Source organism: Cryptomeria japonica, chromosome 3 (assembly GCF_030272615.1).
Source record: "Cryptomeria japonica chromosome 3, Sugi_1.0, whole genome shotgun sequence".
Lineage (NCBI taxonomy): Eukaryota > Viridiplantae > Streptophyta > Pinopsida > Cupressales > Cupressaceae > Cryptomeria > Cryptomeria japonica.
Genome location: NC_081407.1, coordinates 808478614 through 808497308, shown reverse-complemented (window position 1 = coordinate 808497308; position 18695 = coordinate 808478614). Strand labels below are relative to the sequence as shown.

The 18695-nt window shown below is 33.8% G+C and overlaps 1 protein-coding gene across 4 annotated transcripts in view; it reads right to left on the bottom strand.

The window, feature by feature from the left end:
• LOC131054363 (uncharacterized) overlaps positions 1-9707 on the bottom strand; it is a 34182-nt gene extending 24475 nt beyond the window's left edge. The window contains exons 1-3 of one of the 4 annotated variants that reach the window (XR_009107991.2): positions 9223-9707; positions 4708-4891; positions 4419-4566 (exon numbers count right to left, since the gene is read on the bottom strand). Coding sequence is in view for 3 of the 4 variants with exons in the window: in XM_057988861.2 (XP_057844844.2) it covers positions 3373-4677 (1305 nt within the window). In the remaining variant the exon portion in view is untranslated. Of the gene's footprint in view, positions 1-3372; positions 4892-9222 lie in introns of those variants that run through there. The other 3 variants (XM_057988861.2, XM_057988862.2, XM_057988864.2) reach the window with 3 other exon arrangements.
• Between the last annotated feature and the right edge of the window lie 8988 nt (positions 9708-18695).

Genomic DNA, 18695 nt, shown 5'->3' with positions numbered 1-18695 from the left:
AGTATAAGGATTGACTTGTTGCGAAAGGTTTCTCACAAGTTCCAGGTGTTGACTGTATTGAGACCTTTGTGCCCATAGCCAAGATGAACTCCATTAGCTTGACACTTGCTATTGCTGCAACTCATGGTTGGGTTGTACATCAGATGGATGTGAAGAGTTCTTTTCTTCATGGGGATCTTGATGAGGAGATATATATGGAGTAGCCACAGGGTTTCATCCAGGATTCTTCATTGGTTTGCAGACTGAGGAAATTTCTCTATGGCCTTAAGCAGGCCCCCAGGGCTTGGTACGCCAAGATGGATTCCTTTCTCTTAGCAAGGTTCACCAGGTGTCATTCTGATCTGAATGTCTACATTTTGCGACAGGATGATTCACACTTGATACTTGTGCTCTATGTTGATGATTTGAACATTACAAGGAGCACTACATCCATCATTAGCAGTGTCAAATCTGCTTTGCATGACAGATTTGCTATGACTGACTTGGGTCTTTTGCACTACTTTCTCGGGATAGAGATTTCACAGTCACCTTCCGGGATTACACTATCGCAGCCCAAGTATGCTCTTGATCTACTTGCATGCTTTCATATGGCTGATTGTAAGCCTGCATCGACTCCCTTTCTTTCAGGAATCAAGCTTGAGGCTAAGTGCTCTTCTCCACCAGTTGATGCCACATTGTATCATCAGCTTGTGGGTAGTCTCATCTACTTGACTCACACACGCCCTGACATTTCATTTGTGGTTGGCATGGTTTCTCGCTTCATGCAGGAACCACATGAGCTTCATTGGAAAGCCACCAAACGCATCCTACACTACATCCAGGGTACACATCATTATGGGATTCACTATGCAGCAGGCACAGGACTTCGCTTGGTTGGATACACAGACTCTGATTGGGCTGGCGATCTTGATGATCGCAAGTCTACTTCTGGTTAAAGCTTCCACCTTGGTTCGGGCCCCATTTGTTGGCAGAGCAAGAAGCAGCATGCTATTGCTCTCTCTTCGACTGAGGCTGAGTATTGCAGGGCTATTAACGCAGGGACTGAGACTATTTGGCTTCTGCATATTCTCACAGAGTTTGGGTTCTCCACTCCACGACCGACAGTTCTACATTGTGACAATTAAAGTGCTATTGCAATCTTGAAGAACTCGGTTCAGCATCAGCGGACCAAACACATCGAGATTCATATGCACTACATCCGAGAGCTAGTTCTGGATCAAGTCATTGATTTGTAGTATTGTCCTACAACGGAGCAGGTTGCAGACATATTCACCAAACCCTTCACTGAGAGTAAGTTCCAGCAGTTGCGAGCTCTCTTTGGGGTGCGGGATGTCTCATTAGGGGGGATCAGCTGACTTCTCCTCCCTCTCTTATGGGGGGTACTTTTTCCTCTTTGAGGTTTTGTCCTTCTTCTTTGAGAGTCTCTTTGTACATTTATCTCTCTTTTGGGGGGGAGTTTTTTCCCACTAGGTTTTCTCCCTTTCTCCGTTTGTGAGAGATTGCATTGCATAGGTTTGCTTGCATTTGCATATTGTACATGGATGCCTATCATGGCCTAGTAGCCGGGAGCCATCTTGCATTGTTGACTTGAGTCTTCATTCCCCTCAGTTGGACTTAAGGGGGGGTGTTGGTGTAATTATTTATTCTTACAGGATATAATTACACTTTACTTAAGTTAACTTAGGATAATGTATCTCATCGTAGTTTGGATATGAGACACTTAGGGAAGTGTGCACATAGGGATGTAGCTTATAGGAGAAATTCCACCTTTTGTGGTCTTATCTTGTTGTTACATTCCACATTTGGTGGGTCATCCACCTCTTGTGGAATATTATATTATTTCTCCTACCTACCCCTACTTTTTCTTACCTACCCTTGTTTCTCATTGAGCCACATGTCATGATTGTGTGCTCACATATCCATTTGGCCTTGCCTCTATATGCAAGCCTATATTCATTGTATTGGTTAATCCAGTTGATCATTTGTATATTGGTGAGAATACAATTTGTTCTTGTCATACTATTGTCTCTCTTTTGTACTTTTCATTGTGCCCTTGATCTTGGCAAAATCTCACACAAAACCTTTGTACCAAAGGATCAAGAAAAACCTAGTCAAGATGAGTAAACCTTCATATTAAGATTATATGCCCTTGAAATGCATGTTTTTCTAACAATCATTGTTTAACAATAAAGAAGATGAAATGTATTATTGCACTCTAAAATGAATGATTAATAAAGTGTGGATAGGACAATGGAAGTCCCAAGCAATGGAATATTGCAGCTATACCATATAGCATTAATACTTGTCTACAGTATGGATGGAATCCAACAAACCATTGATTCTAACTAAGAATTGAGATCATATTGTTTTTCTGCTAGAATTTTCACTACCAGCATACATAACCCAAGGATTTTATCCCCATTTAAAAAAAAAGATGTCCCCTCGTATCATTATCACTACTGGCAAATAGTGCTTTTGGTGAAACCTAGTATATTTTTAATTGTATGATCATGTCTGCTAACAACTTAATAGACTAAAGCTAAGATATGTTTGCGAATTGAGATCACATTGGTTTTCTACTAGAATTTCCACTACCAGCATACATAAACCAAGGATTTTATCCCCATTTACGAAAAAAAAATGGATGTCCCTCATATCATTATCACTGCTGGCAAATAGTTCTCCCAATGTACTTACATGTGGGTTAATTAGTGCTTTTGATGAAACCTATTATATTTTTAATTGTATGATCATGTCTGCCAACAACTTAAAAGATTAAAGCTAAGATATGCTTTGCAAGATGAGATTTGTAATCCCAAATAAGAGGTTGGGCTAAAGCTGAAATGGAGTACCGAAAAAATATCTAATTTGACTGACAAATAGAATTTATTATGATTTCAAGTTATCTGGATTCTGGATATTTTTATTTCTTTAAAGAACATTTTCAAGAAGTGAGGCCTAGAGTATGTTGTTTATTTGGAAGTTTCAAGAATGAGCTACTCGTCAAAAGTTCAAACAGCCCTATAATTCATGTTCCCATGACATACTCACTAATTGCTGAATTATACACATTCACCCACAGTTATCAGATTGTAAACCATTATGTTTTTTTGGAAAATGCATCGGAACAACTTCCAAGCTTCTTATCTTTAAATTGAGCAGCATGTAAGAACTTGGAATCCACTTCAATATTTTAGACACTGGATTGTCCTAATCATATATTTGGGCCTTCCATTTAAAACAGCCATCCTTGTAAAGGTACCAGAGGCGTAGGCTAATGTACAATTGCAATTCACAGCCAAAAGATGTAAAGGAATAAATGAAAATATTAACTTGAGAAAGCAGATATATGAAGAAAGAAGTGGGCAATACCTGATCACAAAAAGTTAAATTAGCTATATGCACAAGACGGAAATTGCAACCAGAAACCTTCTTGCATTCTTTCTCTAAGACATTGGCAACAACTGATACATTTTCAAAAGATCTGCTCCCAGTTCGTGCGAGAAGCGTTAAATTAACAACTTGAATCCCGTTGATAAAGCGCTGTCCTCCAGAAGCATTACAGAATTTCCGTACCTTGCAGCGAATCAGATCAAACAACAAAATTCTTTTATCCAAGGATAAACGCCCGATTCCTCGACGCATTACTACTGCCTTTTCAAAGCAAACAGGTCCATCACCATATTCTAAGGAATCTACTTCTACATGGCGACCCAAGGAAGCATGCATGATATTTGAAACCCAGGAGCCCATGGTCTTGACAAGCTCTCCCCAGTGATAAAGAACAAATCTTTCTGGTGAAGCACATTCATTTTCTTTGTACCAATTTACAAAACCTGCTAATGCTGTCAAGCTGTGCCAGGGATTTGAATAATCGTAATAGTTGTCAGATACAAATGTTAGACCAGGAAGTAAAGTTGAATTGATTGGCAATTGCATTTTCCAGGCAAATCCATAGGAATTTTGGGAACCATCATGGGCATTCCTTCCCTGAAGACAAAGAATCCTATCATTGGAGATATCTGATGGAAAGGAAAAGAACTCCAGTTTGCCGCCATCATTTATTACTCTTAAAGTGCTCATGAACCAGGTCTGCTCAGAATCCGTTAATCCTGCGAACCTTGTATCTTTTAAAGGTAAAAATGTCACAGATTTTTGTAGCTTACCTTCCAAATCCTTCAATTTGAATTTCAGCACTTCAGCATCATGCTCTAAGGCTTCCTTTTCAGTTTTTTTTTCTGGATTGCTACAATTTTGACGCAGGATTGCAACAAGAAAATTTAAAAGTCGATTGTTATTTGCTGCATTTTGTTCTTGTATGTTGAGACTAGACTGCCTTTGCTCAAATTTATTGAGCAAAGCTTTTCTCAAGCACTGAGCTTCTGCAGCAGTTAATTCTAATTCATTATTTGGCACACATTTCGCTGAAATATCATGCTCATCGCTGCTCACTAACCAATTGTTTTCATTGGCATTTTCAAAATGTTGGGATAATGGATAATTTTTATCGATTGTTTCCTTCCACTTGAATAATATCCATTCAGGTTTCTTTTCATATGCCCAAAGCTGCAGGAGGATGAGAACCAGTACACAAGAGGTTATGTAAACATAATGGTTCTTAGAAGTTTTCTTGACAAATGATTTTGCAATTGCCCTTAAGCAGCCAGTGTATTTCATATTGCCTTCTTGTATACGAGAAGAAATTACCAGAGTTCTGTATGCCTTATGCAGTTGGCATCTGTTCCCAAGGTCAAATTACCAGCCTGCTGCATGCTCTTTGCAGTTGGAACCTGTTTCCTATCACTTGAAAGTAAATGAAAATGCTAGCTCAACTCAGACAATCTTATATCAATTCCTCTCAATGCTATTCCCAAATGAAAAAATTCACATTCTGCATGGACCAAAAAAACAAGAAATAAAACTGAAGATTACAAATCAGCCAATGAATAGGCTATCATGATTCAATGGTTGAAAAGAAGTTCCTGGTTTCATGTACATCCATAGATAACAATTATGGGAAACTAATGACAGAGAACAGAATCTGTAAGACTTTATGTGAGAATTGTATATGCTGTATCATCTGTAAAATTAGACTATTCTGATTCCTGAATGACAAACACCAAGAATAATCATACATATTGAACACAATCTGCTGTGTCAATTGACTACCAAATTAAAGTAATATACACAAAATAGAAGCATTCACAAATTGATGCTAAATATTATTCCTCTATTCATATGATTTTTAACAACTCAAACACAAGAATTAACCATTGCTATCCCTTGTAAAGGTTGTTGAGACTGCAAAATTATAGTTAAATTAAAATAAATGCGTATTACTTGTCACAAGATTCTATTGGCAACAGAAGTTTGCTTCACTGTACAATTTTCATCAAACAAATGAAATTAAAAAAGTTTACTATTTGAAGCAGTAGCTTACATTTCTACTTTGTCAATTTACATTATTGTTTTATACAGGACATTGAAAAACTGTCCTGTATAAAACAATAAATCCTTAACATAAATTTGGTATCCTACAAAAGCCGCCAGTACAGCATTTTGCTTCATGTAGTTTGTTGCAATTCAGTCCAATAGCTCTACAGTAAACCAAAATCCATAAACAAGATTGGTCAAGAGAACGATTTGGAGTAGAGGACTGAATAAAAACCAGGCAGACAAGGCTACCAAAGCACCTCTCACCTACTTATAAGTAAGTTGCTTTTTCAATAGTGTGGCTAGAAAATTAGTTTCCACTATCCATGATTCTCTTTCTTTATTCAAGACTTTGAAGAGGTATATTTTATCTTGCTGCTTTATTTCTGGTATTCAACAATATCTGTGGTAGCACTAGCAGTGTCCATTTTAGATTCTAGAAACGAAGTTGCAGTAAACAAGTTACTTCTTATTAATTTGGTGAATATAGAAAATCTACCAATGTTAATCTAGCCATACTTATCCAAAAATATGAATTGAAGTTCAAGTTTGAATAAGAGTTGTTAGCTCAAATATAAATCAAATAATAACATCCACTAATGGCTAAAGTGGTAGATGGGGCCACAAAAGGTACAACAAACAAAAATGTACGATAGAAGTGTCTAATCATAATGTATCATTAAGGTAAGATTACGCTATGGAGATAGCCACCCAAGGTCTAGAGGCTTGCACAATGAAATGAGAAGATTAATATGACAAGAATAAACTATATTCCCTTCTCAAGAATGCAAATAGAATAAGCATATTGTGAGAAGATTAATATGACAAGAATAAACTATATTCCCTTCTCAAGAATGCAAATAGAATAAGCATATACAATATGGGTAATGTATGGGATACCCTTGGTTATATAGGTCAAGGTAAGATATAGGATAACATAAGATTATGACAAGTGTCTCGATTTTATGATATTTTACATAAAGTGAGAAGTATCCTATGTGTACGTACCCTAAATAAACTTAACTACACTAGTGTGAATAGGACTTAAGGTAAAACAGTTAGATAATACCCCTGTTCACACCAATAACAATGCATCCCAAGCTTTAAGTTTTATGCAATGTCTAGAATAGTGGATAACAATTTTGAGAGCCAACACTTTACACCAAACCTTAGCTGGAAATCTCAAACTCGAGTACCCCAAATCCCTAGAGCATATGAAAATTTTCATCTTCAAACATGCCAATACAATGTTGATACCTTGTTTTTGGTCAATCAATAGCCTATTGAAAGTGTGTCAAAACTCTAAGCAATCTGAGGCAGCATGCAAAACCAAGGGTTTGGCTGAATACAAGAGCTGAATTTTAACATAAAAAAAAAGAATCCGAAATTTGTGGAATACAAAACCTTGCTGAATGCACTGGAAATCAATTGAAACTGATGACAAAACCTTCCAAAATCAGGCGCATCTGCTGGAATCTCCAGATATTTTGAGCTAAACCTGCTGTCTGAAAAGATGACTGTAATGGCCAAGATAAAGATCACTGAAGAAATGGCGAAGACTGATGTAAAACCCCTCTTCCAAAAGACAAAGATCACTGCTGATGTGATGAAAATTTCTGCTGTTTTTCTCCTTCAATAAGGGTGAACTCTATATATTGCATGTGCACAAACTGAAATTATAATCCAGTCAATGCATACAAAAGTGCCTGACTATTAGCAGGAGATTTCCCTTTGGTTTTCAAAAGAAATGTCACTCAACAGATAGGTGCCCCCTATTCATGGGTACCAATTCCATTTTTCAAAAAATTGTTTTCATGTTTAAAGGTGCATGCTATTGGTAGACTTGTGCAGCACTCACTTCATTTTTGAAAAAAATGTGTTTCCTTATGAATGATGCATGCTTTATTATGGCATTGCCAATTTGTTGTTCAAGAATTTATCTTTCCTCTTTTTGGAATGCACCATGCATCACCTTACAACCTTGACAACTCAAAACTCACAAATCTATTGAATGGGAACGCTTGTGAATATGATTGCAGCTTTTTGTTTGTTGGAAATCTGTTTGTGTTCAATAGGGTGTGCACCATAACATACACCGGCAAGTTTTAACTTCATATTTTCTAATTCTCCTGTCAATAGGGTGTTATACTATGTCTACACAGATTTCTCACTTCGAAAATTAGCTTCTACACACTAAGGTGCACGCCTAATTAACTGTTTGCATGTTTTTGACTTGTAAATTTTGCTCCTCCTGCACAATGGCGCACCGTCAAAGATGGCATTAGAATTTGCACTTAATGAAATCGTTGCCTTTCGTTTGAGAAGACCTGCTGATCGGTACTCATCACAGACTTTGTAAAATTTATAACTACCCATACATGTGCGCACTCCGCTCCATTCCTCCACCGATTTCTTTGACTCGAAATTTGTTTCCTTTTCATCATTTGAAATCCATTCTTCGCTATTGTGAATGTTTTTAAAAGGTATATTCACTGATCTTGCAAAAACATGAATGGGAGACAACAAGAACAGCATAGATGGCTATGATAAAGCTATGAAATATAACTCTTGAGATGACAAAAAGACGAGGTTTAGCTTGAAATATGACATGATACGAATTTTTTGGTATGGCTACAACAAACCCCAGTATAACAAACACACACTGCGCTAAAGGATGCTCACAATTTGATCCAAGGTTTACCAACAAGGTTTGTTGCTCATAACAACAAACCTCTCTATTGCAAGACAGTTCTTCATATACCTTCACCTATCCATCTGTGATGGCAAAATTTGACAGAATGCTTTAACTTTGTAACAGTATATAACTGTCACATTTTAAAAGTGGCAAGAAGGAAAGGATTGTTCCTTCTAAAAAAATTAAAATGCATCTCTTCATTGTTCCGTTCAGTGATCATTCTGTCAAGTTTTCATTAAAGGGAACCCAGGACTAATTCTCAGCTTCTTTTGCAGACTTGATGATCTCTGAGATTTTCTTTGCATGGACAGAAATGCTAAATCACATTCTATCTCCTACACATTATCAAAGGAGTGCTGTTTAAAAACAAATTTTACAAAAATTCCTTAAATTCATTGCATTTAACCATTTTGCTGCAATCTCTTCATGAAGGCAATCTCTTCATGAAGGCAATCTCTCAAAGCGAAAAATGTTTTCCAGTCTGTTTTTAAAAGGAAAACTATGCCTAGATGCCATTACCAAGGGGTAACTAATCTGTAAAATTCATCTAACATTGGATATGATTATTTTACTCAATTTTTACACTTCAACACATCATCTGTACCAAACTTAAACTTGGATTTTATAAGAAATACAAATTGATTTACTCATTTCAAGCTCAATCCATTCAACCAACATCTTTTCAGTCTGTAATTCCTATTTTTGTTTTCTACTTAAGGCCCTCACACAGATTAATTTAATTTAACATCTACACAAACCAAATATATCCAATGGTCTGCAAAACTTACATAAGTGATAAGCATTGGAAGAGCAAAAGCAACTTCAAACAAAATCAGTGAAAAGAAAACCCAAAACTGGCAACCTTAATCTGTAGTGTACACGATTTGTACTTTATTTGCATCATTAAACTCCATTATTTCATTATCAGGGTTTGATTCGAAATGTTCATACAAATAAATTACACAATTTTCCCAAAAAGATTTACTCTCAAACTATGTCAACTAAAACAGTAAAACCCTGACTAACCATCATCTAGATCAAAATAAACAAGCCTCTGTGAGAGAAATTTGAAGAATAGAGAAAGGCCTGCTTACCTCAAAAGCCAGAAGAATGCAATTGCTGTTGTTTTAATGGAAGATTCGATATAGTTGGTGCCCATGTTATTAAAAGCACCCGATCGAATCTGAGTATAGTTTGAAAACTGCCCGTTAACATTTTTATTTATGTTTCTTGGCACATCCACCAACCATATCCGTCAAGAGTGTGGAGTCTATCATTGTTAGGTTCAGTTTTCAACAAAACTGATCTTGGAAACCTTGTAATGCGTGGAATTTGACTCAGGGATCCACCATAATGGATAGACATTGGCCTTTGCCCACTACAAAATTTTAAAATATTCAGCCATTGCTGTTGACCGTATCGTCTATCGGTAAACTGTTTCCGTGTGTATTTCAAACTGCAGTATTTTTTTTCATTGAAAATTTTCAAACTGCAGTTTACCGTAACGTACATTTGTAAAGCGCTTCCCTGTGCATTTCACATGTTTCCCAACATAATGAAATAATTGTTTTGTCTCGTGTTCGCCATTAAAAATACACTCAACTACATTCGATGTTATCAGACACTTTTTAAAAGTTTCTCTACTTATTAACTAGCAATTGCACCTTGGTGTGCAATGGGTATGCAGAGGAGATATGGAAGGTCAATTATGAAAAATTTTGTTCTATTTTTTGCATGTATGCGTGCAATATGTGAAGTCAATTGACAGGGCATTTAGCAAATCTACTATGCACCCACTTGGTGGGATCTAAACACAACTATAATGAAACCTGTAAATGGAGAAGATAATCAAGCTCCATTACCAAAATGCTCATATTATGTTTGTAATAGGGAGAGAGAAAGATTATGAGATACAGATAGAGAGGAAGGTAGAGAGAACATTTAAAAAATCTCCTAATATTATAAGTAAATAGTATGGAGAGCACAAAAACATGTAAATTAAGGAGGCAAATGACAACAATGTTAGTAATTGTTAATAAGTTTCACAAATAAAATAACTATCCATATAGAGATAATAATTTATCAATTTGAAATCATCCACATAAAAAGAAAAAGATCAATATCCAATAGATCACTAAATTGGAGACAATTCTATAAAAAGTCATTTATTGAAACATACACTACCACAAAATATGAAAAGATAAAATATTTGTTAATATTTGATAATACATGGTTTGCAAGTTTTAAAACATGGTGACTTTTAAATGAACTACATAAAGAGAATAATAATTAACTTAAAATATGTATTGTTTTTAACATCTTGAATAAGAAATGTATACTTAAAATTTATATATAAAAGATATAAGTTATTTAAATTTGTATTATTTAAAATAAAACAAAAAATAGAGCATAGAATATTACTCACATACTATTTTCTCTTGAATGATTTGTATACTTGAAATTTATATATAAAAGATACAAAGTATTTAAAATTTGCATGATTCAAGTGAAAAGGAAAAATAGGGGATATAATGATAATTAATTTTATATATGTCCATTTTTTAGATTTGGACTTATATGGAAGATAGTGAGTGTGAAATGAATTGCATAAAGATAATAAAATTAATTTATTTTTTATTTTTATTTTTTTTGCATATGTGAAATTTGCAAATTATAGAAATGTGGAAGTAAGCAATAATAAAAATGAACATAAAGACAAAGTAGAAATATTGAATAAATAAATTAGGGAACAAAATAATTCTTTTATTATTTGAAAAATTTGCATTTGATAATGTTGATAAAAATTTGTATTATATTAAATGAAAATATTTTTTGTTTGGCCAAATTGGGAAATTATTTCCAAGTTTGGACTATTGCGTTGACTTGGCAAATGACTAATATTTATAATTAATAAAAAAATGTTTGATTTTTTGCCTTTTGTTGAGAGATTGTTATTCCTACTATCTAACATGACATATAAAACCATTGTAAATAAATAATATATTTCAATTACATCTCTTTCAATCATGCCTAAATCGTCCATATTTAAACAATTTTTTTTCTAAATATTGGTTGATTCCACATAGGAAGGGAAATAAAATGGAGAAAGTGAATGTAAAAAATGAAAAAAGAAATAGGAGAGTTCAAAAGGATTATTATATTAGGGGGTTATGCATTTATAAAAGAATAAGTGTTTATTAAATCTGGTTTTCTTAATAATGTTATTTTGAATGTTTAAAGACAAGATTAATGAATTTAACTATTTAAATGTGAATTTAAAGTGTTGTATAGATTTTATTAAAGCCAAATAAGAAATTCTTATTTCATTTGACTGATAATTGATTTTTTTTTTAAAAACTAAACAACCACATAAAACCTTTTCCTAACAAAAATAGAAATAGTAGACAATTTAATTTTTTTATATATCTCTAACAAAATCAAAACATATCACACCTAATAAACGTCAACACATCATCTAGAACAAATATTATTAAACTCATTATTTAAACAAATCTGTTGGGAGAGTCTTTTCAAAAAGTTTAATATTTAAATAAAAATTTAGAAGAAATTTTAAAAGGTCTCCAATATTTTGTTCACCTAAACCTAGCACATTTTTTTATTACCAGATGTAATTCCATTTGACTTAAAGTTACCAAATAATATGGAGACTCAAAAAGAATTAAGAACTAGTTTAGAATCTATCAAAAGGCATGCATGCATTCCACGTTTGGAATTGCAAGTTAGCTAGGTTTTCTAATAGTAACTACTGCAGGTAAGTTTCTTAATAGCAGTTATCGCCCAAGTTTTCTCATAGAATTACTGCAGGTAAGTTTTTGGAGAGTTTAGAGCCAAGGAATTGAAGCCTTGACTACCCTCAAATTTTTTCATTGGCAGAGTGTACAAGTAACCAGACAGAGTGTACTGAGAAATTCTCAACTGATATCCAATATTTTTTCATGGAGGCTCAAAACTCTAATAGCTCTATAATGTCAATGTTTTTTAGATGTATTTTTTGTTTTATTGTGAATAGATTGTGTTAGCCTAAATTAGGCACAAACCAGTGGCTGCCAAGACAAGTTTCTTGATTACATAAATTTCACATGTAGCAATATTTTGTTGATTAGCAACCGTCTCATCACCGTCATGGTTACAGTAAATCCATTTGCTTATGTATAGATTTCCTGGACATAGCATTTTCAAGCGCTTAGTTTGGTAAGGTCTGCTTTGTTTTATGGTGTGCTCTATTTATTTATCTGTTGTGCTTTGTTTTTTCAGATTGCAGTAGCAGAATGTAGTTTGGTTTTGGTTCATCTCATTTTAAAAAGAATTCTTTTTCGATAGGGTTATGCTGTCCTCCTTTTAAATTCTCCATTAGCATGACACAACTGTGCAGGATCCGATAAATTGCTTGGCATGGTCTAAGCGAATTTTATGTGGAATCTGTGCTGAGAGATCATTTTTTGGTTGTGTTTGATTTCATTCTAAATTAGTTATGTTATTTACTGCTGAATGAAGGGATTCTTTGTGTGGTTTTATCTATATGGTTGTTTCTGTATATGGATTTTGTTTATAAGCTGGTGTAGAAGAGATATTGAACCATTCTCTTTTATCCTGTGTTAGTTAATGGAAAACATAATAAACCCAATTGAATAGAAAGATTGTTTCTAAAACCCAAATCTGATCCTGTATTCTTATTTTTTCCGATCCTCCTCCTATGTTAAACATAGCTTCATGATTCTGGTTCACAGTTAATATTTTCTAGAAGAATTTGACGATCGTCATAATTCGAGTAATTAATTAGCCAATGCATCACTGGTATAATACATGCGTTATTTAATTATCTTAAAATACTTTGATTATGGCCTAATTATCTTAAAATACTTTGATTATGGCTAGCTGTTTTGAGATTGGGCTCTGCAACCATAGCAATGTTTCTCACTTTATTATTAATTTAAATGTATCCGCACAACTTTTCAAATCCTCGAAGGCTGGGAAAGGTTGGAACAGTGTACGTTGTCTTATGGATGTGGGAGGTACTGTCCAAATCGAACGGTGAAAATTCAGGCAATCATCTTGCAGTGCTTCACTGCGATTTTCAATCGTTGATGGGAAAAAATAGGAAGTCCATTTCATAGTAGGAGACGCCTTCGGCGTAAAAAAGGTTGTGTAGCTTTGTTTAATAAAAGTATGAGTTTTGTCTTCAATCTCATTTTACTCTGCTCTCTACAAGTCCAGTCTGAGGAAACTTGAAGAGCTTTACACAGTTTTACATTGAGAAAATATGTTCTTCCTATTTTGCTTCTTGACATTTCTAATTCTGAATATTTCGTTACAATACTCCCTCAAATTCACAGGCTCTCTATATAACAAATATTACAGAGAGAGCAGAGACAACTGAGGAAAGGAGCAAACCATACTATTAAATCTGCAACCAATGCATCTTCAAAGTGAAAAGATATTTGATTAGGCTGGGGTGTCACGAGGGACTTTAGAAGGACCAGGGCTCTTGTGAAGGTATTTGATTAGGCTGGGGTGTCACGAGGGACTTCAGAAGGACCAGGGCTCTTGTGAAGGTAGGAAAAAAAAATGTTATATAATTGATTAGAATCTTTTTTTAATTAATAATAGGTTTTTTTTATTTGTCATTTGTCAATCATTTAGAATTTTAAATTTTCCATCAATTAATTTTTTTATATTTACTTAAAATTAAGTTTAAATTACATTATAAAATTCAGGGGACTACACATTTAGAAAATTTTAAAAAAATTCAACAATATCTACTATTTTTAAGAAGCCATCATCCATGAGACACACCATTAAAACAAGTCCTCATTTTGTTGCTTAGCTTATTTTTGGCTAGTAGCCACTACTTAATATTTTAAGTAGCAAATTGTGGAGCTCATGGCCTATGAATTTTCAATTTTGCCACTTCCATCTTAAATTGTGCTTTTAAATGACATTATTAATAATAATCTTTGTAGATAAAATTTGATGTAAAACTTGAAGGCAAATAAAAAGAAGGGAAAAAAATTGGGAGACACATCTCATTTTCTCCTTGATGCTTATTTCAGCCTTTTTTTCAAATCTTATTTTCAATTCTTAAGCAACATGCTCCACTAAATAAGGGAAATATTTCAATTTATCATTTTCCCTTAATTAAAAATTTGCATGGGAACACTCCAACTACTTAAATTACTCTTAATTGGCAACATGGGAACATGGGGTTATTCTCCAACAAAATCAACTTGCACAATGTGTCAAGGTTGAATTTTATATCTATTTTCAAATGTTTGTGTACATGTATATTATCAATCAATCAATTATTTCTAAATAAGTATATAACATAAAATGAAAATAAAATAATATTTTATAATCCATAAATCAATTATTTTCTATGTAAGTATATAATATAAAATGAAAATAAAATAACATTTCAATGAGGATTTGAACCTTGGTGAGATAAATAGTATTAATCATTATTTATATATTTATTAAATATTATTGTAAATTATGATTCATTAAATGTTTGTTGGTATGTTAGATTCTCACAAATAAAATATTCATTTGCTTTTCTAATATATGTATAGAGAGTTGCACATGGGCTAGACTAACTAATTAATGTTGTATGGCGAGGGATGAAATTAATGTTTGTGCTTAATTTTTTTTCCATATTGTATGTGTTGTGGTTTGCACCACATTGGTAATACAAATTGTGTAGACACATATGAGGCTAATATGACACACTTGAAGCTAGGTTTGTGAACAAAAGATGGATTTTATTCAAGCTCTAAGATTATAATAGAAAGTTTTATTTTTAATCTTATTTTTCATTTGTGCTCTTCAATTTTGTATAAACATTTGTTTATGGTTGTGTTATTTTTTCTTTTCAATGTCAACAATTGTAGTGAAATTAGAGGGTTTTTCCAAGTGTTGAGTAATTTCTTTTTTTTTAAAGTTCATGGTTGGTGAGGAGTGCAATCAAAATTGTTTTTGTGTCATATTGTAGAGGTTATGTGTAACATCGTAAATTGCACCCCTTGTAAATCCACATCACATGGTGCTTTCGTTTTAAGTAGAATTGGAAATGATGATTGAGCTTCCACCTCATCCACTTGATAACCTTGCTTCATCATACTTTTTGTTTGGTTTTTCGACTATGTGAATTGTTTTATTTTGGGACACGTGTGTGTCGCAAAGATGTCGACGCCCTAGGTGTTCCTCTTGCAAATATTCAAAACGAAGGTGGTCGTTGAAATGTTACACCTAATTCTGGCAGTGTAACGCCTCCCTTTGCACCTATTGAAGTCGGGATGCTTCTCTAGTCCCTTTATCTTGCCATTTTCATTCATTTTGTTGTCTCTTTGGCATCTCACAATCGTAAGATCACCAGTTTTATTCTAAATCTTTTATAACTAGTTTTTATGCATCTCGTCCACCATTGTTGCACCCATTCGCTACATTATCGCCATCACTAAAGCTCCACGCATTTGAGGGATTTGTGCTTGTCTTTGCTCTAGCAAACCTCAACTTCTTGGTGGTGAAGGGGAGTTCTTTCTCTCACACATTGCATTATTCATTACTCATCTCCATTATAGCATATCATTTTATATTCTCTCTTTTATTACTCTTTCATTATCATTTATCAATCCATCAATCTTGGTTGTTTGTGGAGGTGGAAACACCAAAATGGGGTCTAACTATGGCAGACCTCTAAATCACAACCCCAACATTTTCATTCTCACTTATTTTGTGTGTAGGTTTGGAGAAGAGTGGAATAGCGTTGGTTGGAGGCTTCATTCATTGGATCTTTTGTTAAACTCTTTCTCCCATCTATCTTTGTATTAATTCATTTCAATTAGTTTTACATTTTAGTCTTTGTTTTATTGCATTTAGTGCTTTAAATCTATGTTTGGTCATTCTTGCACTTTTTGGTACGATCTTCTGTGTTTTGTCCATACAAGACACTTGTGTGTCATGTTGTTGTCCTCGAAACGCATGTGCATCCTTGACAAAGAACACACAGAGTTTGTCAAATGGTCTCAGTGACCTACACTTTCAATTTCCATAGTTAAAACACTTATCTATTAGCATTAGATATTTTTGTGCACATTTCCATCCTTAGTACATCAAACAAACTTAGAGGTTCAAGAACCTTGAAGATTTACTCTGAGGGGAGAGGAGGTAATTGAGTTCTCAAGGGGTTTGACCACCCTTTGTAGTGGTTCAATTTTCCTACTCTACACTATGAGATGTTGATGAAAGTTGTGAAGCCTAGTTTAATAATTATTCATTAAATTTACATAAATTTGTACCTACAATTGAGCACTTTATTGTAACATCCCTCACTCCTGATCTCTTTAGGATTATATGACATTTTAATTCTATAATAAAAAATTGTATGTGCTCTATTGACTTATGTAAGATGCAAAATATTGATTTAACATATTTCTATATAATATAGGATTATATTGCACCATGGTTGATTGATTAAAGTTGATTGTATGAACATATTTTTTTAATAACAATGTTAAGTTAAAGTATATGGAAATATTATGAAGTGCAACAAAATAAGCACTGGGAAAGGAAATATAGTCCTTCTATTGAGATATTATGAAAAAATCCAAATGTGTGAGAAAAGATTAATTAATTACTATAAGAATAATTAATCTATTTTAATAATAAGCAAATAATTAGCATAGTACACAATAGTTTTTACCGAAGTTGGCTCACCATCAAAATAATGTAGATAACAACTGGCAAAAAAGCCCTACCTCCTCAAAATGGGTTGGGACCAACTTCAATCACGCTACCATAAAGAAAATAAAATAATTTATAGTTTGGGTGATGGATATTTCATTGCTATGTAGCAAGAGGGGAAGATCTAAAATGGACTAGAAAGAAATAGATCACAACATTTTGGAAGAGGAAGCAATTCAAGACATGGGGAGGAAAAAACCCCAGCCAACAAGCGAGCAAGAACATTTGGATCCCAAAAAATGCGGTTCCGTCATTAGACCAAATCATATCCCATTATAGAAAATAAAATTGTTGAGTTGCAAAGCTCTTATGCTGAATTCAAATGATCTTTTTTCTTTTATTGCATGATTTAGGGAATGTGCCTTCTTTATCAAGTGGCATGGGGAGTGACCTAGTAGGGAAAAACTCAAAAAGTGGTAGTCAAACAATTGGCGGATAGGGGTAAAGATTAAATCATTACTATGAAATTTTTTCCTTGTGGAATGTTCCATGAGAGAGTTAAAACATAAATTCTTATTAAAAAAATCCATAGTGATGGATAGATTCATATTTTACACAATGAATATGGTCAGGATTGAATTTCAACCCAATCAAGCATGAAATTAGTAGAACCCTAATGTGAGTGAGACTACAATCTCCTATTGGAGTATTGGAATCAAGAAACTCTTAAAACAAAAGGAAAAATTCTAGGGTCTTTCATTAAATTTGATGAGTAGTTCTTCAATGGAGACTTTGTTATGTATGCTAGAATATGTGTGATAATGATTCAAATATACGCCCTCTTTGAAAGAACTTGAAGTTATAACAAAATAAGGCATTTGGAGGCATAAGGTAGAATTGAATGTGCCCAAATTTTCGCAAGAGATATTTGGAGATAAGCCATTTAGTGGATTTCTAAAAAAATACCCTACCTAACAATATAGGCAAAGAAGCATAGTAGGGAGAAATTGATCAAGAGTCTCCAATGCTACAAGCACTATGGACTCTTCATGAACTAGGCTCCAAGGAGAAAGCAAGGATCAAATAGATATAGAGTTAATCTCACTCAATGTAGACCCAAAGAAGATCTATAATTGGAAAGTAGATGAAAATGTTGAAGCACTTTTGAGGTGGTCTGTGAAAAGTAACTTAGATACGGGGTTCAATTCAATTAGAGAGAGGTTGTCGAGCATCATGGCATGGATGTATATTTTGTAGATTTTGCAGAGTAAGCTGTTGATTCTTCTAAAGACCTTTAACCAGTTGCAATATTTGTGATCACAAATAAAAATAGATCTCTTGTTTTTAGTGCAATGGACAAAGCAGAGCTAAACCTAGACATCAGTATTGAAGGAAATTAGCTAATCAAATCTCCTGCTAGGAGGAAGGGGAGATTGGAGACTTGGAGGAACCAAAGACTCCCCAAAACACAAAGGATATCATGTGTTCTCATATGTTAGGTATAGAGTGAGAATTGAGGAGTGGCAATTAAAGGAAGCACTATTCATGATTGCTATAGTGACAAGAAATGAAATAAAATATAATGGAGATCAATTTAAAATGTGTGAAATATTATTAAAAAAATTGATAGAAAAAATAGGCATACCACTCGAAGAAGGTGAGAAAGATATGTTGAACTTGTGGTGGGTGAAAAGATAGCAATAAAAATCATGGAATGGTAAAAATTTATTGTGTACCAAAGGGATTATCACTCTATGATGAAATTGAAGTGTGTTAGGCTTGTTTTGACGCCACAAAATTTAATCTTTTTGTATCAAAATGATAAGCATTGTCAGACATTACAATCCATTTTCAAGACCAATGCCAAGTG